The 22,849-nt window shown below is 54.0% G+C and overlaps 1 protein-coding gene across 9 annotated transcripts in view; it reads left to right on the top strand.

Moving 5' to 3' along the window:
* Positions 1-22,849, top strand: part of Dlgap2 (DLG associated protein 2) — a 437,601-nt gene that overhangs the window by 320,050 nt on the left and 94,702 nt on the right. For 4 of the 9 annotated variants that reach the window (XM_010620359.3, XM_010620357.3, XM_033765549.1 and 1 more), the window contains one exon: positions 21,943-22,008. The exons of 3 other annotated variants lie outside the window; for them this stretch is intronic. In XM_010620359.3, coding sequence (XP_010618661.1) covers positions 21,943-22,008 — 66 coding nt within the window. Of the gene's footprint in view, positions 1-21,536; positions 21,588-21,942; positions 22,009-22,849 lie in introns of those variants that run through there. 2 more of the 9 variants (XM_033765550.1, XM_010620363.2) reach the window with 2 other exon arrangements.

Below are 22,849 nucleotides of genomic sequence, written 5' to 3'. Positions count from 1 at the left end.
ATTCTGTAGATAATTTCTGGTGCACTGTTTAATATATTAGTTATGGCATTGTGTGATTTAAAGAGAAGAAATCTCATAATGTATTCTGGGGATAGTCTCTTAGGAGACTTTTACATGGAATCAGGAGGACGGGGTAATTTTTCCTTGCTTCATGGAGAAGACACAGCACCCTCACCTGGGATCTCACCCTCCCAGCCTCGTGACCGCCAGTTACTTATTGAACTGTTTCCACACAAGTCTTTGGGCCAATCAGGGTGAAGGAAATGTGCTCTGTAGAATTTAAACCACAAGGAGGAAGTGGGAAAAACTGAGCTAGAACCCAGCGTAGGTTTTCTATCTCAGAAACCAAAACAGCGGTGCACCCTGCGGTCCTGGGCTGAACCTGGAGCTGGCATGGCTAAGGAGCCTAGCTGGAGGAGTTGGTGTTGAAAAGAACACTCTTTCCACACTGCTGCTGCCTGTGAGGCAGATAGGAGGTAATCCGATTGATTCCTGTCCTGTTCCACCTTCTGTTGTCACTCAGCCCGCAGGACGCAGCACCGCTGTGCGGGTTGCTTGGCAACAGGTGCTTTGGAGGAAAAGGAAGCCAAAGCATCCAGCACCAGCCTCAACCTGAGGAGGCTGCATTATCTCTGAGGAACACGCTGGACTCCTGCTTACTCCATGTGTGATGTGCAGGTCCTTTTCAGCTGCAGAGATTGGCTCAAGGAGGAAATACTGCTTCTTGCAAACGACTCAGACAGGAGGTCCCAGGCTTCAGAACTCTTCATCAGTCAGTGTCAGCCAGGCCGGTTCAGACAGGTGGCTCCGAGGCACCAGCTCCCTGGCGGGCAGCTGTGCTGCGTGAATCATGGACGCACAGCCCGTGGAGGAAGTGTCTCCAGCCCCAGCCCCTTTGGGACCCTGTGCCCGCCCACAGGGGAGAGCGGGCTCCCAAGCTGCTTTCCACATGGTTCCCGCTGGCTCTTGCGCTTCTCCCCAAGGCTTGAGAGTGTCCAGGCGTCATCCCAGGTAGAGCCAGGCCCAGCTGCAGCTCCACAGGTGGGCTAGGCCGGGCCAGGTGTGATGTGACAACACCAGGTCCTGCCATGCAGCCCAGAGGCAGGTGTGTGGAGCGGAGGGGTGGGGCCCCATGGCTCAGGAGGCCTCGGGCAGGCCTGGCACACAGGGTGGGGGCATAGCCGAGGCAGAGAGGAGGCACAGGGCTGTGGATCCTCTGACAATCCCCTTTTGGTTCCATGGGTTTTCTTTCTGTTTCATGGCCTGGCTCTCCAGGGAGCTACAGGACCCCGGGGCACATGGGCACTTAGCGGTTAGCAGTTATGGGGACATAGAGTCACCCCAGCAGTGTAACGATAGGAGACAGCCAGATCACCGAGGGAAGGCTGGGGTCAAACAGGAACAGTCCACACAGCTGTGCTGTCTGAGAGCCACCTTCCTCAGACAGCAGGTGGACCCCAGCCTCACAGACACTGTCCCCACAGGCAGGAGAGCAGGGGCGCTGGTGCAGGAAGGGCCCAGGGGCAAGGTTCCCAAAGAGCTCTGCCACCACCTGCTTCCTGCATTTTGTGGACTCCGCTCTGTGGTCCTCAGTCCCCAGGACACCGAGGGAGACCAGGTGCAGCTCCGAGAATTACCCATGAGCGGTGGCCCAAGGGCCAAGGTAGTTTGAGACAGCCTGCATCAAGAACGCAGACAGTGAGGGCAGTGACCAAGCAGGGGTGGGGACCTTGAAGGTGGAGCCTGCTCCTGGACTGGAAAGCTCCCGAGGAACTGGGGTGCCAAGAGTGTCTGAAAACACAGGTCAGAAGGATGCTTTCTTGACACAATTTATCACAAACCTGGAAATGACTTTTTTAAACTTCTCAGAGATTAGCTTTGTTTTGTTTTGTTTTTGTTGGTGCAGCATCTGATAAAATCTTGATTTCAACACTTTCCAGGCCCTTTGGTAGCTGCTTATGTTCCTGTGCTCAAAACCGCATGCTGTGGAGATGGGTGATGAGAGGGAGGCATCTCACAGGGCGGCAGCATCTCCTGTGAGGCACCAGAGTCCAGGGCACAGAGCTGGCCCCGGAGGGAGAAGCCCTTCCAGTGTGATTACTTTTTAGCTACAGCCTAAGCCTGTCTTGGAAATTAGTTTAGAGCTAATTAGGGGAGTGATTGTCAGGCCTTTCTGAAAAGTGGCTGAACATTAGGAAGCCTCCATGAGTGGGCAGTTTGGGCTTCGAAGCCAGAGGCCAGTGGCTGAGATGGAGGGTGAGTCCTACGGAGGGGAGCAGAGCAGAGTGTGGCCTCCACGTGCTCCAGCCTTTGGCCTAGCCGGAACCGCAGCTGTCAGTGCCTGCTCTGCTTGTTTCCCAGGGCTGTCATGGAGGGCTGGGTGCCCCAGTGTGGTGCACACCTCTAATCCCTGTGCTCTGGAGGCTGAGGCAAGGGGTCGCCGTGTGTTCGAGGCCAGCCTGGCTACAGAACAAGACCAGTCTCAAAAAGCTGCAGGTTCAGGGTGAGCTCACCCCTTGGCCCAGCTCCCAGGAAGGCACCCTGCGGCCTCTATTCGGGCACACCAAGCCCAGGAGACCTGTTATTTCAACAGCCTCCGTCATTCATTCCTCAGGGGCTCCTGTTGGGCCACCCCGATGCAGGGGTTGCATGATGTTCCCTGCAGCTCGCTTATCAGGGTTTCCTTTCAGAAGCCAAGGAAGGTGGCAGGGGACAAACACTGGCCCCAGAGGTTTTCACCTGCGCTGTCCTTGCCAGAATTCTCCTGCTCAGGTCTTGATCTGTGCCTGCTGAGTTCTGCAGCAGCGAGGTGCAAACACCAAAGAAAGGTGCTCTGTCCTCTGCCTGGAGAGCACCCTAAGGTCAGGGTACCTGCTCTCCTTTCCTGGGAATCCTTGCTCTGCTGTTTGCTTCTAATGCCCTGAAGAGAATGAACCCAGCCACAGGCTGCTCTGAGCACCCCTGCTGTGTACAAAGACCTGACAAGACCAGTCTTGGCCTCCCAGGCCCCCAACCCAGGGGCACTGTCCCAGGGCAGGGATGAGGTATCCTGTGACCCTGACCCTGGAATCCTAGTGGACGTTGCTTGCAGGGTGGGGACTCATGCTGTCTCTGCTGGGAGGCCCAGAGTAGTGTCCCAAAGACTACCTCCACTCGCTATCACCTTCCCAGGCCTGGGGCACGTCTGGACCTGTGACAGCCTCTCCTCTAGCAGTGTTGGAATTTTTTCTGCAAGGCTGCTGCCGCTGTGACACAGGAGTTGATAAATATTTTTAATATCACCTGTGATTCTGGACCTGTGACAGCCTCTCCTCTAGCAGTGTTGGAATTTTTCTGCAAGGCTGCTGCCGCTGTGACACAGGAGTTGATAAATATTTTTAATATCACCTGTGCTCAAAAGCAGCTCTCTGTCCTCAGTTCCCATCCTAATGCTGTGACAGACCAGCTAGGACAGACTGGACCTGGGGATGGTGACCCCAGAGGCCTGTATGGGCTCTCTTGCCTGTCCCTCTTAAATATTGCATGTGGGGCTGAGTACCCAAGCAGCCAGGGAGTTAACAAAATAAAAGCCAAATGTGTCTGGGTCTTGGGGCTGTAGGTTATGAGCTTTGAGTCCTTGGCCAAAGCTGTGAAGGGGTCTCCTGACCTCCTCTGCTGTCCTCTGCATTCTGCTGTGAATCTTGGCCCCTTGAGGTAGCCTGTCCCCAGCAGGGGTACCCAGGAAGTGCTCTTCCTCCATGAGCTGAGACAGGGCTTGTGTGCTCCGTCCCCTGGGTTCAAATTCCCCCTTGGTTCTAAACTCGACCAAACCCTGGCACTCTGCTGGGCCTCCACCTCAGGCTGACAGGTGTGGATCTGCATGTTCTGCATCTGGAGGGGAATCTGGTCTTGGCCACTTCTGCATTCTGATACTCAGTGACCATGTGTTTAGCAGGAGACTCTGTGCCAGCTCCATGCTAAGGTAAATCACTCAGTGCACAGAAGACAGAACCTGATCTCCTGGAGGGTGCTTGTGCCCAGGAGTTGGCTGTGGACCTGGGGGAACCTGCCCAAGTATCAGCCAGACAGCCTTAAAGGTGGCCTTGGGGACGAGCTGGAGATGGTGGCGCAGGACACGTGGACACCTTGGAGATGCAACCCCAGCAGAGAGCGAAGAGGGGAGGAGCAAGAAGACCCGCTGCCAGGAAGGAAAGTCATGTGGGACTCAGGGCACAGGCAGTAAGAGTGCCAAGGGGTGATCAGACCCCGTGCCAGGAAAGACTCAAGGCGTGAGCAGCTACTCCACGTTTGAGGCTCAGGGAGCATGGTCCCCCAGCGGGGCCGGAAGCAGGGGTGGCCAGCTGTGATGGCTCCTGCAGAGGGTGGAGTATGTGCCCAAAACAAAAGGAGCAGACCTCAGAGTCCTGGCAGCATGGGGCAGGTGACACTCAGGATCACAGGGGACCAGGGCTTGATGCAGTCCTGTGATTCCTTCAAGGTGACACAGCCAAAAATCTCTCACAGAAAATCACCCACAGGGATGGGAGAGGCAGCCTCAGAAATGCCTTAATCTATCTCTCGGTGATGCTATCCACAGCCAGGCTCAGCTGGAAACAGCACCCTGCTCCTCTGGGGGATGGAGGACCAAGCCCAGGGAGCACCCTCCCAGGGAGGACTCTCAGGCTGACATTGGGAGCCTGGCCTGTGGTGACTGGAAGCCGATGGATGTCATCAGCTGTTGGCAGGCATTCCTGAAAAGGAGCAGCGTCCAACCCTGGCATCCCCACGTCCTGAGGTCACCACAGAGGACACTCAGGTGACATCTGTGTCCCAACTCCAGATGCTATGCCGCGCAGTGGCTACGTTGGTCAGCACCCAGGGTCCCTGCAGCTGAGGATGAGCCCCGATGTGTAAAGTTCACTGGACACCTGGCCGCGCAATTGCCCTGTGGCCCTCATCTCCTGACAGACAGGAATCCATGTCCACTTAGAGCTGTCTGAGAGGACTGGGAGTGAGTGGTTCTGTCTGCAGGCGCAGAGACTTTGGGAATGGAGTGACCACGTCCCCACTGCTGCCCACTTCGGGTGGCCAGCTCTACACCCTGAGCCCTCTTAAACTCCAGTCCTCACGTCCTGAGTGGGTCACACCAACCCTGAGTTATTAAAGGTTCACAGTTAAAGTGGACTTGATCCCAAGACCCTTCAGCAAGCAACTGCACTCCAGAATCGATACTAGGTACCACCCTTCCTCGCCACCTGACAGGTGGGATATGAGGTGCCTGGTCCTGGCACACAGCGGCCCCGATCCCCCAGGGAGGGGTCATGATCACACAGGTGGGGTCCTGCGCACCACACATGTGCCTTCTCTGCTCAGCAGCTATGGACAGGACAGTTGACCGAGTTTCGGGAGAAGACACACCTGAACTCTTCAGCTTCTCACTCCAGGCAGACAGATGTTCCCCACTGTGCGTGGTGATGGCCCTGTTGTCACATGGTTTTCCTTCCTGGTGGCGCTTTGTCGCTCTATTATAGAAGGCCAGTGTTGCTTTAGAGCCATCCCTGGGTGTGAATTTAGATTATGAAGTCACTGTGCCACCAAGTGCCCACCTTCATGTATCCCTGGAGTTATGGTTTATATCTAGGTGTCCCCCTCAAAGCCTCAGGTGAGCATAGGTGGGGCTTTAGGGAGAGAGTGGATCGTGGGTTTGTGATATTGAATCATTGTCTTGTGATACTGGATCATGGGTGTGTAATACTAGATTAGTCTCCTAATTGAATTAGCATAATCCTGGTCGTCAGTGGTGGATTTACTGAAGAGGGAAAACCCAACCTGGGTATGAGTGGCACCAACAAATACGCTTACAGCCTGGGTGTAATAAAAATGGAAAGCAGAAAGCATCTCTGCCTCCTACCTGCCCTGTTATGGACTGTTTCTCCTCTGTGAGGCCCCTCCGCCATACCACCCTGCCTTGGAGTCAGCCCACTATGGGAAAACTGTGAGATAAATAAACCCTATCTTCCTTTAACTTGTGGATATTCTGTCCTAGTAAAAAGGAAGTAACTAAGACACCAGGTTTTCATTCAGCGGTGGCTTCCTGGTGGGTGGGTGACACTAGCTAGCTAGGAAGTGTCACAGCTGTGATACTAATAGCATTGGGGTGAAGTCATACAGAGTCCCTGTGTGCACAAAGAAAGCACATTGTGGTGACTGTGGTGAGATGACAAGATGTTATATCCCTGTACATTGTTGCCAAGTCAGTCATGAGGCTCATGAAGGGCCAGTGCAGTCGTTCACATGGTGGGCCCTGTGTGTCACCCCATGCTGTGACCAGTGAGCCCATCACCTTGCACCATGTGACTTCCGCAGTACCTGTGCCCCGTGGATAGCATGGCTGGTCAGCACTCACTCAGCGCTGCCTCCTGAGCATGCTTAAGGGTCAGCTTCTACTCTTTCTACCCCAGAGGAAAGCTCAACTGTTGCATTCCCTTTGTGTGGTTTTTCTCTAGGAAAGCTCAGAAACACCTCTTCTTCATTTGAAAGAGAACTGTTCTTGGTCATTCCTCCCCCTCAGTGTGATCTCACAGTAGGCAGGGTACCACCACTGCTACAGAGAGGAAGTGGGGCCCAGCCCCAGAGCTCCCTCAGAAGCACCTTTTCTGTCAGGACATGGAGACACAGGCAGAGGGCTGTGTGGGAGGCATCAAGGACGATGCCCCTGCCTGGAAATATGGGAGAGGAGGCTCCGTGAGGCATGGCCTCTGCCTGTCTGCTTCCTGATGGGCAGACATCTGAAGAAGCCTTCACGTGCTTCCTAAAATCCTTTCAACACCTTATGTGTCATCCCCCTGTGTGGGAAATACAGTGCCACCCTGATGAAGTTCCTGCGAGACATTGGAGCCACATCACAGAGTAGACCAGCTCTTGGACCTCCCAGTGCTCCCTGCCCCGCACTGCTGCTGATGTCACCAGACCCAGCTCGAGTCTCGAAACTTCTGTGCAGCTCAGCTGGGCACAATAGTTGCATTTAAGTTGAGCCGAGCTGATTTCCACTGAGACCAGCACAGATATCTTCAGTGCTCAGCCCCTGGCTCTGCCCTGCTGCACACATTCCTGCTTTCTGTGACTCTCCTGGGGAGTCGATGTTACCCTTGGGGACTGCCCTAGAGCAGCTCCTCCGGCTCAGGAACTGCCTGACAACATCAGGCTACCCTCTGATTCCAGCCACTGTGAACGACTCCACTCAGTGAACGACACTGAATTACACCACACAGGCTGAGCTCAGGTGACTTCTGCTGTCCGAAATGACCCTGCTGCTGGACCTACGCTTCAGAGGGCTGATCATCCCCTGGGAGAGTCAGTGGCAGGGAAGCTGCACAGAAGGATGGCATGATCTGAAGGTAGGGCAGCGCTCATCTGCCCACCTAAAGCATGACTAAGATCTGAGCCCTGTGCCAAAGGGGACAGGGTGTGAGGTGCCTCGGCGTCACCTCATCACGGCCCAGCCCGGAACAACCTCCTACCACGGGTCTCACCATGCACCCAGGCTCCTCCTGTGGTGGGCGAGGCCCCGCTCACCCTCCTGAGGTTCACCTGTCCTCGACTCGCAAGCAGCACAGCTGCCCATCTGCTTGAAGGGTGGGGATCTAGGCAGCGCATGTCGCCCCCTCCCTGACATTTATTTTCTCATGTTTAAACATATGGACTGCTGCGGTTCACAGACTCAAAGCCCACGGAAATTAGATGTGTTGGCCCAGAATGATTGGAAAGGGGAAAGAAACAGTGATGCCAAATGAAATTATAACCCAACTGGCCAAGCCGCCCTGGTCCAGGCGCAGCACGGAACAGCCACATCTGCCCTCCTCGTGCCAGTGGATGGGGCGGTGGGAGCCAGCTGCCCAGAGAGGCTTTGTGGGGCGAGGCTGGGCTCCTTCTCTGGCAGTGGTTTGTTATCACCCTCTTAGGTGTGCTGACCTTTTTCGTTCCTTCCCTGTAAGGGCTAAGAGCTCCTCCAGACATCGCTGCACTCTTTCTCCACAGGGTCATCTTTTACTGTAATCACCATCAACTGAAACCACAGAGGCCGTCTGCATCCGATGCCAGCCAGTGGCACTCGACACCATGGCCACGTGGTGGGTGCTGGAGGGCCCCGAGCCAGCGAGGGCTGGGTCTCCATGCAGATTGGAACGGAGCACAGCACCAGGTGCAGCCTCAGGGTTCTGCACGCAGCTTTCCACAGTTTGTGTTGCTGGCTTCAGACACTGGGTGACTGACATGGTCTCCGCTTCTCACCTGACCTTCACTCCTTGTAGCCATCCAAAAAACAGCCATCCCCCACCATCCTGCTCCTTGGCTGGGGTGCCGCACGCCAGCCACACGCCACCTGCCCTCTCTCCCGGGACTTCAGCCCAGGAGAGCACAAAGGAGCACTAGAGACCCATGTGGCCCCCAGAGGAGGGTGTGGGTGGGACACAGCTCAGGCCCAAAAGGCACCGCCAGCCCTGAGGCACTGGTGCTGCTCTGAGTCCTGGCTGTCCACCCATGAGTCCCCAGCACTCCTGCTCTTCCTGGCGGCCTCCGTGAGTTGGTCTCTCACCTCCCATTCTGGCCTCGCAGCAGGCCTTCTCAGTGGAGGGCTGGCGGCACAGTGAAGGGGGCGCAGCGTGGGGCAGATGTGAGGCACGGGGTCCACACAGCAGAGTGCCTCCTCGGTCACATGAAGGTCATGGACAGTCACCTCTGGAGCAGCCTTACCCACTCACGTCCCACGAGCGATGCGGGAGCAGTGAGGTCAGGCACAGGCGGGCGGGGAGACCCATGGTGGGTGCAAAAGGGCCACAGACTGCACAGCCAGCAGGAGGCTCCATGCAGAGCCCAGTGAACCTAGGATGACATCAGTTCCCAAAGCTGAAGAGGCTCCCTAACCGGCCTGCTGAGCCACCAGGCACAGTCTGTTGTGAAAGCTTCGTAGCACCGAGACATAGCACAGTGACTGTTGGCATCTGTTCGGGTTTGGGGATGCACGGCATGACTTTCTGCATGAGGACACTTCGTCCTGAGAGGCCGAAGACAGCGGCATGGTGACCATGTCAGAAGCTGTGTCTGGGAGGATCCATCCTTGCAGGGTGGACAGCTGCCTCCATTTCATGGAGGACCCAGTTCACCCTGCACAAGGCAAGGCCGCACATTCCCTGTCCTGTGCCTGCTGGACCTTAGAGCGCTCAGAGTGTAGTCCTACTTTCTGTCTTACGTGGGTGAGTCGCTGCCTGTTTGCGGTTATGCCCAGGGCTTGTCCGAATGCTGTGCAGGAAGCAGCTGAGTGGGATCCTCTCTCCCCGGGCCTCATCGAGGGCCCCTGTGGTCTGAGCTGGTCAGTAATTTTTCAGGGTCTGCCCTCCACCGTGCCATGCGATGTGAGTGGCAAAAAGGATTTTTCCGTGGAAGCCTCTGTTGGAATTGAAAATGTGAGCACTGTAATTATTTACCCTGGCAGGAATTATTGTGAAAGCGTCTCAGTTGCGTATCTAAATTGGATTGTGCGGGTGTGAGTTTAATTTCCGGAAGAGAGCCAGTGTCTGCTGGAAGTGGTTGATCCGTTTTAATTCTCTCAAGAGCCCTACAAGACAGGTACAGATATTACCGCCACTCAGAGGGAAAAGCAGATGCCCAGAGAGGGCATCTGTCCCTGGACACCTGAATGTTGTACAGTTGGCTGTGGAAGTCTGCACAGGCCCAGTGCCTTTAGCCACAACTGCAGCGGGCAACCTCCCCTCCTGCCAAAGTCTGAGGGTTGGCATGGGAGACAGTATGGGCCTGCCGAGGCTGCAGCATCCCCGTGCCCAATGTGGGCTGATTTTGTGGCTTGGGTGACTTTGCCCCTGCCTTGCCTGCAGCCCTGGACAACTGAAGATGGAAGCAGCCAGGCTGCTTGGTCCTTCACCCGTGACTTTCAGGGACCACACCGCTCCTTGGTAGCACCTGCAGAGGGCATGAGGCACACATGTCTTCTCCTAAACAGCTTGAGCTAAGAAAGAACAGTGACATTTAAATAGACCCATAGAACGACTGATGCTTGCTCTGCCCATGAGATCATTTTTATGTTTTATTTTTTTAATTGAGTTTATTGGTACATTTTAGGTATACAGTACAGTTACATTCATTATTGGGATCTTGTACCTTTCCATGACAGGTCTTGGTTCTCATTTTTTCCCCTTGTCCCTGCCCTCCCTTCATCCCCTCATGAGATCGTTTTAAATGACGTGGTCCTGTGAACAAAGGGAAGGGATGGGGAGAAGAGCAGGTGACAGTGCACCCTGCATCCTCAGAGCCCTGGCAGTCCTCCCGCACTGCTCCGTGCTGTGACTCCGAACCCCTCGAAATGAGTGACATGGTCAAAGGTGCTGTCTTAGGCAGAGTGGGAAAGACTCACGGTGCTCCTCAGTGGCAGACATTTCTGGAAACCTCTTAGGAAGGAGCGTCAGCATTTGGTGATACTTTATTGGATGTCATTTTCTAAGGCACTGAGGTCTAGGAGATGTCCACAATCCTGGACACTCCAAGCTGCTGAGCCACCAGGCCATCCCAACTCTGAAGTGGCCACCACCTTCCTGTAACACCACTGCCGAGAGCAGAGGCTCCTCTGCAGGGATTGAGGCTTCGAAGTGGGGTTCATGGTTGTTGAAAATCATTACACTTCTTTTCTCTCATTAAAACCGCAAGTGATAGGTTGAATTTATGGTGGAGGGTCTGTTCTGCTATGAAATCTGTACACATCCTGTTTTACTCTTCTCCCAACGGCCCCGTAATTATCTTGTGGGTAACACAGAAGGCCAGCAAGGCCACCTCCCAGCCGCGTACCCTGTCAGAGGTGCTGGAGATAGCCCTGGCCAGAGCCGAGTCGGACAAGGCTTCTAAGAGGCCCTGGGTCACGTGTGGTGACCAGGCTGGAATATTCATGGTGCATCAGCAAGGGAAGGAGAGAGGGCCAGGGAGGGATGTGAAGTGAGGGGTGAGCCTACTCTGCCATCACCTTCCTACCCTCTGTATCACCAGAGCTGGCTGCCAAAGGTCCCTGGCCCTGGGCGGGAGCTGTCAGGGAAGGGCCAGGCAATAGCGGTTTCCTCCCCGTGTGTTTGAAGGGAGCAAACTAGCAGTGCAGGGCAGCAGGGCAGGTCTAGAGCCACTCCCACTGGGGCTTTATGAGGGCCTGAGCACTGTCACTTCTTCTAGATGAGAAAGTGCTTCTCTTTAAAACCAGCAGCATCATATAGTGGGCAGAATGGGGTCCCTCCAAGATGCCCCCAACACTGCCCCAGGGTTTGGACTCAGCAGCTTCCCACCCAAGAGCCAGCTGGGCCAGCAGAAATTCATGGAGGTTTCATTTCCTTGGGCACTAAGGGTCAGTCCCTTGCCCTGGGCATGAATCTCATGAGTCCCAGAAACCTACATTTCTCATTTTAAGAAAATCTCGAACAGCAAGCACATGCTCCTAATCTGCGTGCCCAAATGACCTCAAAACCCAGGCTGAATGCCTGGGGGCATCCAGAACTCCATGGTGCAGGTCACCTTGCTAGGGATGCCAAGAAAGCCCACAGGGGCTGGAGCCACCAGGTGGGACAGACTGAGACCGAGTGACGGAGGTGCCTGCAGCCCTGACATATGATGTTCATGGTATTAGTGTGCAGACTATGTGGAGACCCACGGGAATCCATACAGAGCCAGAGCTGAGAGCCCATAGCACCCAGAGGTGGACTAGCTGGCCCCAGTCCCTCATGCTGAGTCACTAGCTGAGTCCAAGTCCGTCCCGGAATGGAAAAGAGCCTGGTCGCCAGCACCCCAAGCCCCTGCCAGGCCCCGCCCACCTCGCTGGCCTCACTTGGAACCATTCTGCCACCATGGCTGCTGTGTTCATCCAGTGATGCAACCTTGGATTCTGAGAATGGATGCAAAGAGGTGACGGTGGGACAGGGCCCCAGGGCCCCCAGGATCTCCTCAGAGATGTAGAGACCTACACGGACCTTTCCAGACAGGCCTCGACACGGAGCTTTGGAAATGAGGCTCTCCATAGATGATTTCCATGTGCTGCCCTGTCCTCTCCCTGTGAAGTCCCTTCCCTTCCTGCCATCTCCCCGGGTAATCACTGTGAGCTGTTAGTGTCATTCTGGTGAGGGGATTAGCCAGACCTGCTCTCCACTATGAATGCAGGTCATCAATTGCAGATTTCTTGTATTGCTTTTCCACCTTAGAGGCCAGGCAGCACTTATCTATTATTCAGATGTGGAAGATGTGTTTAAGAGGTCATGCATACTCAACATTTGTGAAAAATGAGTTTAGAAAGCATTAGATGAGGGCTGGGGATTTAGCTCAGTGGTTCTGCTGCCTGCCTCCCAAGCTCAAGGTCCCAAGTTGGATCCTTGGTACCAAAGGAAAAAAAAAGTAGTAGAAAGCATTAGATGAGAAAGAGAAGAAGGAGAAGCACACGCTGGGACCCAGCCCTTATGGCAGGGACGAGGCTGGGTGTGGTCACACGGGATGTGTTCTGTCCCCACTTCACAGGTGGAGGCAGGAAAGCCTCAAGGGCTGCAGAGGCCTCCAGCCCTCAACACCCTCCAGCTCTCGCTGTCCTCCTGTTCCCAGTGCATGGGCCTTCCTGTCCACTCTCAGGGACAGGGAGGGAAGAAGGGAGAGCTGTGCCAGGGGCCACTAAAACCCTAGACTCTGCCCGGGGCTGGCCTGCCTTTCTCACTCCTGGTGTTGCTTTCTCAGAGCAGAGCTAGTCAAGTGCAGAGAAGCAGACAGGAGCTGGGCCAGGCCACATACTCAGGGGCATGGGGAAGACACAGCAGTGACACGGGCTAGGGCGTCTGTGCGGAGGGCACGAGGCCTCTGGCTCCTGGCCTGTTCATGGCAGCCCCAGGTCCTGCTGTGCTGCCTGTGGAGCCTGTTGGTTCCAAGCTGGTCAGAATGGGGTCTGCTGAGGCGGTGGGGGCTGAGGCCTGAACAGCATCCGCAGAGCCCACTGCCCTACTGCTCTTACAGCTCTGAGCGGCATCCGAGGTCTCTGTGCCAAACGGGGTGAAGTTGTGCGGCTTTCATGATAGAGAACAGAAACTGCAAAATGGCAAAGGCCTGTGGCTTGCCAGGAAGCTGTGTGTGTCACAGATGGCAGCCAGGCTCTGAGACACCTGTCCACTCCTGGGACACCCGCAGCTCACATGGGACAGGGAGGGGAGGCTGGGACACACTGAGCCAGTCCAGTCACCACTGGGTGGCGCCATCATGTTTTTCTTGCATTTCAAGTCAAGAACTGCAGCATTTGTTAAATTACAATCGAGCTCTAATCCAAGGACTTTGAAAATGAATTGCAGTCTTGGTGCTGCTGTGGGTCTTGTATTTACTTTGTTTCCGGCAAGCAAACTGCACATGTGATGTGTTTATAAGGAAGAGTGATGCTGTGAGGGTGACTTGAGGAGTAGCAGTATCTTCGTCTGCCATTCCTTAACAAATGTTCCTGGCTTTTATTAATAACCAAAGTGAAATAAATGAATAATGGCAAGGCCTGGGGATATAGATCAAAATCCAGTTTTGCAGCTAAGTAACACTGAAGTGGGCATTTACAGAGACCCGCGGCATGGAGCAGCCACCACAAATCACCTCTAGACATTGCCTTCCTCTAAAACATGAGAGCAAACGCCAGTGTTTTTAGCTAGGAAATATTTTAACACAGGGGTTCGTACAATTAGTTCTGTTTGTGATTGTTGGGTGTCAGCTGGACCCGAGCTTTGCACAGTGCTGCCTCAGTTGGAAGCAGGGGTTTAAACTGGACACTCTGAGGCGGTCTCGGGGTGCACTCAAGCGGCCCGGCTCTGTGCATTGCATGGTGACCCCACCACCACCTGCTCCCATGTCTCTGAGCCAAGAGTCAGGGACACTGACTGTGCCAGCCATCCACAGGACGAGGGGCAGGGCCTCTCTCATCAGATGAGCCCTCTTGATTCATTTCTAGGATGAGCTGGCTTCGGAGAAATGGTAAATGTGAAGCCTTGTCAGGTGCAGGATATTTCTAAGTGGGAATTTCAGTAGCTGCGGAGAGCACCCGGGCATAAGGTCAGTGATTCCATTCTTCCACAGCCGCACAGCATACTAGGGTTCCCCAGTACTTCCCACCCTCCGGCAGCTTGCACACATTTCACAGGTGGCCTCCCCTCCCAGGCAGCAGGAAGGCGGGTGGTCAAGGGCTGCAGCACCAGGAAGCCGGGCTCATTTCATCAGGCCCAGTGACCATGCAGTGCTGGCCCAGACAACTCTGGACGCCAGGACAGCAGAGGCCCAGGCATCCCAGCACAGAGCCAGGGGAAGGCGAAGTGGAGTTGTTCCCACACCCAGCCTGCCTCCCGCCGCTCCCCAGACCATCCTGGTCCGCATCCTCCCAGAGTGACACAGCTGGGCTGCAGTGTCCAGCATGTAGAGCAGCAGTCACTGCCACTGTGCAGCAGGCCCAGGTTCCGAGCAGCACTGGGGCTTTAAGACCATCACAGATCTCTGAAGCTCCTATTCCTCCTTCACTCAGCACCTTGTGTTAATATTCAGGTCACTGGAGCCTTTTCACTGCTGTGAGACAAGGCAGCTGCGACTGGGGGCAGGAAACGGACAGAGACTGGAGGGGGTGTTGGGGGTACGGATGTGGGAGAGCCAGTGAGGTCATCACGGCTCCCTCCTGACATCTTTCTCAGGAGGGTCCCAGGAGGAGCCCCACAGATGGAATCGGCGTCAGCCCCGACGACATTGTCCCCACCAGGCCCTGCCTCCAATGTCATCTCAAGGTGCCCACGGCCCTTCTTCCTTGCACTTCTAACCAACCGGAAATGCTGCCAAGCAGCTTTGCACGTGTGTTAGACTGAGCTGCTGGTACACAGGGAAGCAGCCCATCCACCATGGCAAGGCAAACTGTCCTCCTCCTGACGGCCCACAGGGGACACTGATGGACAGAGAGTGAGCGGCCCGTTATTCATGAGTCTCTTGATAGTCGCGATTCCACCGTACTCTGCATGGACAAAGAAGTCAGTAAATAAACGCTGGCCCTTACAAGAGGAAGAATGAAATTGCACCTTTACCCCTACCCTTGTTCAGAAGGAAACTCGGACCTGACTTCACCGAAGGCCGTTGAAGGCCACATCATTGTAACGCACTTTGCACTTATGAAGGTACACAAGCTGGGTAGAAAAAATCCGGAAGGCACAGAAGGTTGAGAGGGGAAAATAAAATGCATCCACAGTTCCTCCAGTCGAGACCATTGCTGTGACATCTTGGCCAGTTGCCTCAGTCTTTTTTTCAGAGCAAAACCCAGATCATACAGCAGAGTGTGCCAATGACTTTTCCCACTTACCATTATGCCTGCATGTCTGAAACACTTCATAGCCTCTCACATCCTGTGCCATAATTATATCACTGTGTTTAACCATTCGGTTTTAATTGGACCTCTGAAAATCAAGCCTTGTCATCCACTAAAGAAAAAAATAGAGCATCCCAAGTGCCAGCACTTAGATCGAGGATGCCCCATGTCCCAGGTGTCCGAAGTGGGCATCCAGAAGGTGACTGAATCATGGTGCTGCGCTCATCATTGGACTCATCTGGAAAGTGTGTTCTTGTCCCCGGATCCCTTCCCTCTCTCTCTGCTTCCTGGATGCCATGATCTGAGCAGTTCTCCTCCTCCAGACCCTCTGCCTTGCTGTTTCCCCCTTGGAACTGGCCGGCCATGCGCTGAGCCTCAGAAGCCATGAGCACCAAAAGCGTGCATGTCCGGCTTTGCCCCAGTGATGACAAAGTGACTAATGCAACCACCTGTCCTGAAGTCATTTGCTCCCATGCAGGAGGAGGTGCACTAATCCCAACACCGTCGTCCTCTTGCTGAGGTTATCCCCGTGAACAAGGCACAGACACAGCCATGCCAGTAGAAAGTGAAGACGGTCTGTCAAATACAGAACTTGAAAGTGTTTGACATTTAGCGCTGCTGTTTCTCTTGTGACTGTGGTGGAACAGTTCCTGCCCAGAAAGCATGCTGTGCTATGAGGAGCACACAATGCTCCTCCCCCTCCAAGGCCACCTCCCCAACATTTGCATAGGCTCCCTGCAGTCGGGGACACAGCCAAGTGTCCAGGCGGTGACATGGGTGCCAGGGAAGGTGAGCAGCAGAATTCAGAAATAGCTTTCCTGGCTCCAGAGCTGGTACCCTGGCTGCACCCCGGGTCCCCAGGAAGCCATCAGATGAGCTCCTGGGCCATGTCCATGGCCAGAGAGCCAGGATGCATCCCAGAAGCTGCCCGGGACTGCAAAGCAAGAGTTGGCAAATAATGCAGGACTCCAGGGATATTTGAGCTTTAGAGAATCATTGCTGTCCAGAAGGGGTTTGGTTAGCTAAGAAATCACCCACCATGGTCTGGGGTGTGGTTAACTGTGCTCCGTCCAGCATCCCTAGGCCTCCCTGAGGCAAGCATCAGGGCCACTCTGCAGAGACAGGAGAAGCTCAGGTTCAGTGCACTCTCGGCTCAAGATATCTGCCCAGCTTTAACAGCAAGCAACAGTAACTTCGTTTGTGGTGACAAGTTTTTCCAGGCTTTGTAAAATGCCCTCTGCTCTGTCTGTAAGAGGCATTTTCTGTATAAACACAGCAGACACATCCTTTCTTTCCCCTATTAAGTTTATTGGTACATTTAAAGCAAACAGTACAGTTACATTTATCATTGGGAACTTGTACCTTTACAGGATATGTCTTTGTTCTTATTTGTTTCCCCATACCACTGCCCTCCCTCCACCACCTCCAGCCTTCCCTATTTACAAAGACTTTGTTTCCATTATTTCCTTTTTCTCACAATTTTTCCTTTTCCTTATTTCCTTTCCCCTCGCCTTCCCACTTCCCTTTAGTTATTTTCTTCCTATTTCACACTATCAATTATACCATTTGAACCTTATTTACACTTTGTTTTTCACACCAGAGAAATTCTTTGGTATTTACACATATGTGTCCTATTTATTTCACTTAAGACCATGGCCTCAATGTGCATCCATTCAGCTATAAATGTTTCTAGTTTCGCATTCTTTATGGCTGAGTAGTACTCCATTTTATAGATAAACCAATTCTTCTTTTTCCAGTCTCTAGTTGATGGGCATTTGGGTTGTTACCAAGTTTTAGCTATTACATACTGTGCCACTATAAACATGGGAGCACATATATCACTGTGGTATGAGTCTTTTAATTATTTTGGAAAGATACCCAGAAGAGGGATGGCTGAGTCAAATGGGACCTCTAATCCTAGTTCTTTGAAGTATCTCCGTATAGATTTCCATAGTGGTTGTACGGGTCTGCACTCCCAGCAACAATGAAGAAGTGCTTCTATCTCCCCACAACCCTGCCAGCATTTGTTATTGGTTGATGTCCTGATAGCAGCCATTCTTTCTGGAGTGAGGTGGAATCTCAGTGTTATTTTCATCTGCATCTCTTGAATGACCTGTGATGCTGAACATTTTTTTCATATATTTATTTGATGCTTTTACTTCTTTGTCTGAAAAATCTGTTCATTTCAGATGCCCATTAACAGGCACATCTTTGAGGGATCTTTGGTCTAAAACTTTACTAAATACTGATCATAGATCAAAGGATTTTACATGGCATGGGTTAGAACTTAGATTTAAGATTCATTCTATATACAGTATAACAGATGTCACTTTTCAGGTGAACAACGTTCAAGTTCAACAGCAGACAGATGCAATTTCACCTTGAAGCTTTCAGATATTCAAATAAGAAATGGTCCGCCTTTTATTTCAGTGCCCTATTATTTTTAGTCTAAAAATTAAACATCTGCCACACCCAGTCATAGCTGCCTCTTTAAAGACCTCAGGCTTCTCTCTTAGCTGGATCAAAGTGGCCTTAACTTCTGTGAAATTCTGCAGACTTTTGGGGCAGCTCCTGCTGCAATCCACTGCAGGGAGAGACCACTGTGGCCCTGCCGGCCGGCTGGCGCACAGCTGTGCAAGGCGGAAGGAGGCGGGCATCAAGCCTCATCAGCCTCATTGTCCTCACTGAGCAGAAATGAATCCTCAATCTAAGCAGCCTTCAAATCCTGTCATTAGCAAAGTGGCCAAATGTGTGCTAGAGTCAGCTTCTTCAAACTTTCAGAGAAAGGGCAACTAGAGGCCGGGGCTTGGGAGAGGCCTGAGCAGACTGAGCTCTGCAGCATTCTGTGCTCAGCCAGGACCTGTGGGGGGTCTCCTGCTCCCACCCCTGGCATTGGATCCCTGGTGCTGAGACCCACAGGAGCACACAAGGGATGAGCACACCGTGTGACATAACGGAAGATGATGGCAGCAGCCAGGCACAGGATGGAGTCCCACCCGGCCACGGGCAAGAGGCTGAACATGCCCTGACTGTCCTCTCACATCCCTGCCTGGGAGAGCCTTGCTGCTATCACAGAGGAACCTTCCAGACTCAGAGTCCATCAGTAGGGGCAGAGACACAGACCTGAGTGGCCATAGAGCTTAGAGACACCACGCGTTCTGTGGGCCCCAAACAAGGCTGATGTGGAACAGGCCAGGTAGATCTTGGACCTGTCCTGGGGGAGACCCAGAGATACAAGAACCCTCAAAGGCAGCCAGGGCTGTGGATAATGCACCTCAGATTCTGACGCCAAGATCCAGCCACAGAGGCTTCAGATTCTAGTCCTAAGGGAAAGAGAGCAGGAAGGGCCCGGAAGTATAAAGGAAGAACCATGCTTCGGGAGCCTGGAGAATGGGCTGTGGTCAGGGCTTCCTGAGCCCCAGAGAGCGGAAAGAGGATGCCCAACCCTGAGGCTCTCGTCTTTGTCCTGCCACAGCGCACTGCCAGCACTGTACCATACTCAGAGTTGTACATCCAGTTCAGTTGAGGAGAAGCATCGTGCTGGGGAAACAGCGAATCATGATGCTGCTAGGCACTGCAGGTAATCACAGAACTGCCGAGGGTATTGCAGGGCACACTAAGGATAAAGGAGCCTGCCCAGCTGACACACAGGGAGGCGTGGATATACACGTGGGCATGTGCAGAAGACTCCACGTGTGCAGTGGAGACACTGGGGGTCATGAGCTGCTCTGCTGGTGATGATGTGAGGTGTGGCCGGTGCCTCACACCAAGAGGTCAGTCATGAACACAGGTCACGGCTTGAGTGCTAACCAAATCCATGCATGGCAGGTGTTGAGCAGCGAGCGAACACTGCACAAAAGGCCTCAACTCACTGCAGGCCAATTCAGAGCTATGAGAGCATGGGGTCAGCCCAGTTGCAGCCAGGCAGGAAACAGTGCAGCCACCAGGGGAGCACCACTCAAGGAGGGTCACAGACTCAACCAAACCAAAATCTGACATACACCCTGGAGATGGCACTGCCACCCTGAGAAGAGCACAGTGTCACCCTGCGACCATCCTCCCTGATGCACCTGAGGGTGGACCGTCCTCCATAGAGACCACATTGTCCACCTGCAGCATCCTCCCTGATGCACCTGCAGATGAGATTCATCTCCACAGAGAGAGCAAAGCTTTTGTCACCTTTCATGAATGTCTCTTTCTGTCTTGAATCTCTGCTGGGGGTCATGTGGCCTACCTGTCGATCAGCTCTCGGAATCATTTGTGCTGTTCCCTCTTTTGACAGATTGTGACTCAGGCTGCTGCTGTCTGGAGTGTCCTGTAACAGAATCCAGTGCAGACTGGATCTACAGTTGTGGGTTAGTTACAGCCTGGGAAGCCCCTTGTGTTCCCGGGCAGTGGGTATGTCACCTGCGTCTTACCAGCCTTCATGAGCACATCCGGCCTGCCCTGGCCCCTGCCACTGTGGGTGTGCAGGATGCACTGCTGTGACCTGGCTGGTGGTTGCCGCTGTATTGCAAGCACAGCCTGCACAGGGTTCTTGGTTGGGAGCAGGTGCTTCAACTCGGGCCCGCATCCCCCAGCGCAAGCCGCTCGGCACACTCAGAATTAGGGGGTTCGGAAGAGGCGCCGTGACACAGAACTAACTGCAAAGCAGCCTCTCCTCTCCACCCAAAGTGGATGGTGGGGTACTGGGGTCACACTGTGGGGTGCAGCTGTCGTTAAGTGCCAGTGTAAAAAAATAAGTCATAAAGTGAATTCAGCCAGAAACTATTGTAAGTGAGCAATCTGAAGTAGGGAAAATTCCATCAAGAATCAGGGCTGTAAAAGACTGTTTCTCTGGTGAGGCCTAAAACTCATTAGATGCATTCAGATGTGTGAGTGGATGATTTCCAAAATTTTTTAGTCTGAGGCACTTTTCTATTTTTACTAAGAAAATGTGATGGAAATCTGCGCAGGCTGTCGGATTCAGACGCTATTAATTTTACATCGCTGATTAATCTTAAACGCGCTGCCAGCCTCCCCGCAGGATGTGAGATTGGAGAGCCGAGGGAGGCGGTGCACTCTGGATGTCCCAGAGCCTGAGCTGCCGACTCACGGAGCTGCTCTCATCTGCGCCAGCCGTCAGCCCCTCTGATCCTGCAGCCACTTTTCTTCTCATTCAGGGGGCAGCAAATAGCTTCTCTGCGCACGAGCACTGGCAGAAGAGGGACCTGCAGCCTGGGTGGAGCCTGTGGCCTCCTTAAGCCCGGGCAGGGCAGCTCTGGGTCCCTGGTATCATGACATTGGTGGCTGTCTTCGGCCCCTGTGCCTCACGATGGTCACCATGCAGGAGGCCAGGATCCTGGCCGGAGAGTGGTCTGCACCAGGGCAGAACACAGCCTGGACGAGATTCTGAGCTCCGGGTAGGTAGGGGCTGGCCACAGGGTCTGCAGATACAAAGCCTGTTTGGACTGGTGAGGACAGGAGCCACAGGTTACCCCAGCACAGCACCATACTCGGACATGGCCTGGGACTCACCCAGGCAGCCTGTGTTGCCCCTGTTGAAGTTTGGCCCAAGGTAGGGATGTCCTGGACCCCGTGCTCTCTCGGCCTGATGGTGCAGAAGGACAAAGTGAGGGGCGTAGAAGGCCCACCTCATCCCTGGGGAGTATCCTTGGCGTGACCAAGTGTGCTCCTGCTGCTGCCCTGCAGGGCCATCGGGCCAGCCCCACTCTGTGCATTGTGCAGCTCTGTCACCCTCCCTGTGTGATCCTGTGCTCTGCTCTTGGTGCTGACCATAAAGCACTGGCTCCTGTCAGTGCAGCATGGGACAGCAGCACACATCGCACACCCACTCTGTACGGGCTTGCACTTGTCCGTGTGTCTCCACGTCTGTGTCTCTCTGTCTATGTGTTTAAACTTTGATGGGGCGTGTTGTTTTGGCTCATCCTACAAATTCGTCCTAACCCAACTGCCGTGCATCTGTCTTCAAAAGACACTAGGTGACAATGGTCTCCATGGAAACAGTTTTTCATGAGCACTGCCCATGACGTCTGGGAACAAATGAAAACAGGCCAAATGAAAACGCAGCCCGAAACCTGCAGGATGTGCTGCTGACCACACGGAAATGGGGTGGGGCTCACGAGTCTGTAGCTTCCTGCTCTCCCCGCTCATTACAGAAAACGCAGCCCGAAACCTGCAGGATGTGCTGCTGACCACACGGAAATGGGGTGGGGCTCACGTACGCTGAGTAAACATTTTAATAACACATTTAACCATCTCAGGCACAAGAAGGGTCCCTGGAGCCCAGAGCCACCTGGGGGAGTCAGCAGCCACGCCAGAAGCCTGTACCCAGAGCCCACAGGCAGCTGTGGGTGGTGAGAGGAGGGCACACTGTGGGCATGCAGTGTGCGTGGAGATGCCACCATGTCCACGTGTGTCCCTGGGTGTAGAGACATCATGCCTCTGCAGTACGCTGTGGATGGCGTGGCTGGTTGGTGTCTTGCAGCAGAGTGGTGAACAGTGGGAGGTGTTCACGAGGGACCCAAGCCTTGCCAGAGCCACAGTAAAGTGTTACTTTGTTTCTGTCTTTGCAGAGGAAGAAGGCGGAGACCTGGCCCAGTCGGGCCTCAGCTTCCCCGGGCCTGCAGAGGAGGACCTAGGTAGGGTGCAGATGCCACGCGGGGCCCCTCCACACACCACAGAGCATGTGGCCAGGAGCGGGTCTGAGAGGAACAGAGGAAGTGGGGCCACGTTGCTTTTCAGAGATCCTGTTCTGAACACGGGGTGTTCCGCCCCAGCGAGAAGAGGGCTGTGCAGTTGTGATGGACTCAGGCAGGCTAGTCTCCACGGGGCCTGGCCGCCCCAGCCTCAGCCCCGAGCTGCCTCTTTCGCTGCGTGGAAGCCAGGAGCCCTTTGTGTGGACACCCGCGGCTGCGTCCCCCTATGCAGCTGCGGGTCCCTCCTGGCCCCCAGCAGCTGGTCAGCCTGCGTTCCCACCGTGCCTCCAGGTGCCAGGTGCATCTGACCTTCCCTGTGCTGGTCAGGGTCCCCAGGGACAGCATTCTGCCACCACAGACGCTGGGCAGAGTGGTGCCCTCTGGAAGGGCTGATGCGCTGTCCAAGAGGCATCAGAGCAGTGGAGAGAGCTGGGTGGCCGGGCCTGAGACCCTAACATGTGGCTCTCGAGCCGGAGGCCTCAGCATCCTGTCCTCCACACGGAGGCCACAGGGTACAGCAGCAGGCCCTGGTGGCCACCACGCTCAAGTTCCAGTCTCTTAGTTTGTTTCAGACTTTCAGCCCCATTTGATCAGCATAAAGAGTGACACTGAGATGGAAAGGGTCCTCCTTGTATAAAGTCGTGGTTGCTTTTAAAGAAAATCACAGAAGGGCCAGGGATTTAACTCGGTGGTGCTGCTGCCTGCCTTGCAAGCGCAAGGTTTCAAGTTAATCCCTGTGCAAAAAAAAAAAAAAAAAAAAAAAAAAAAAAAAAAAAAAAAAAAA

This window comes from Fukomys damarensis, unplaced genomic scaffold (assembly GCF_012274545.1).
Source record: "Fukomys damarensis isolate Sample0158 unplaced genomic scaffold, DMR_v1.0_HiC HiC_scaffold_18, whole genome shotgun sequence".
Classification (NCBI taxonomy): domain Eukaryota; kingdom Metazoa; phylum Chordata; class Mammalia; order Rodentia; family Bathyergidae; genus Fukomys; species Fukomys damarensis.
This window is presented reverse-complemented; position numbering and strand designations above follow the sequence as displayed.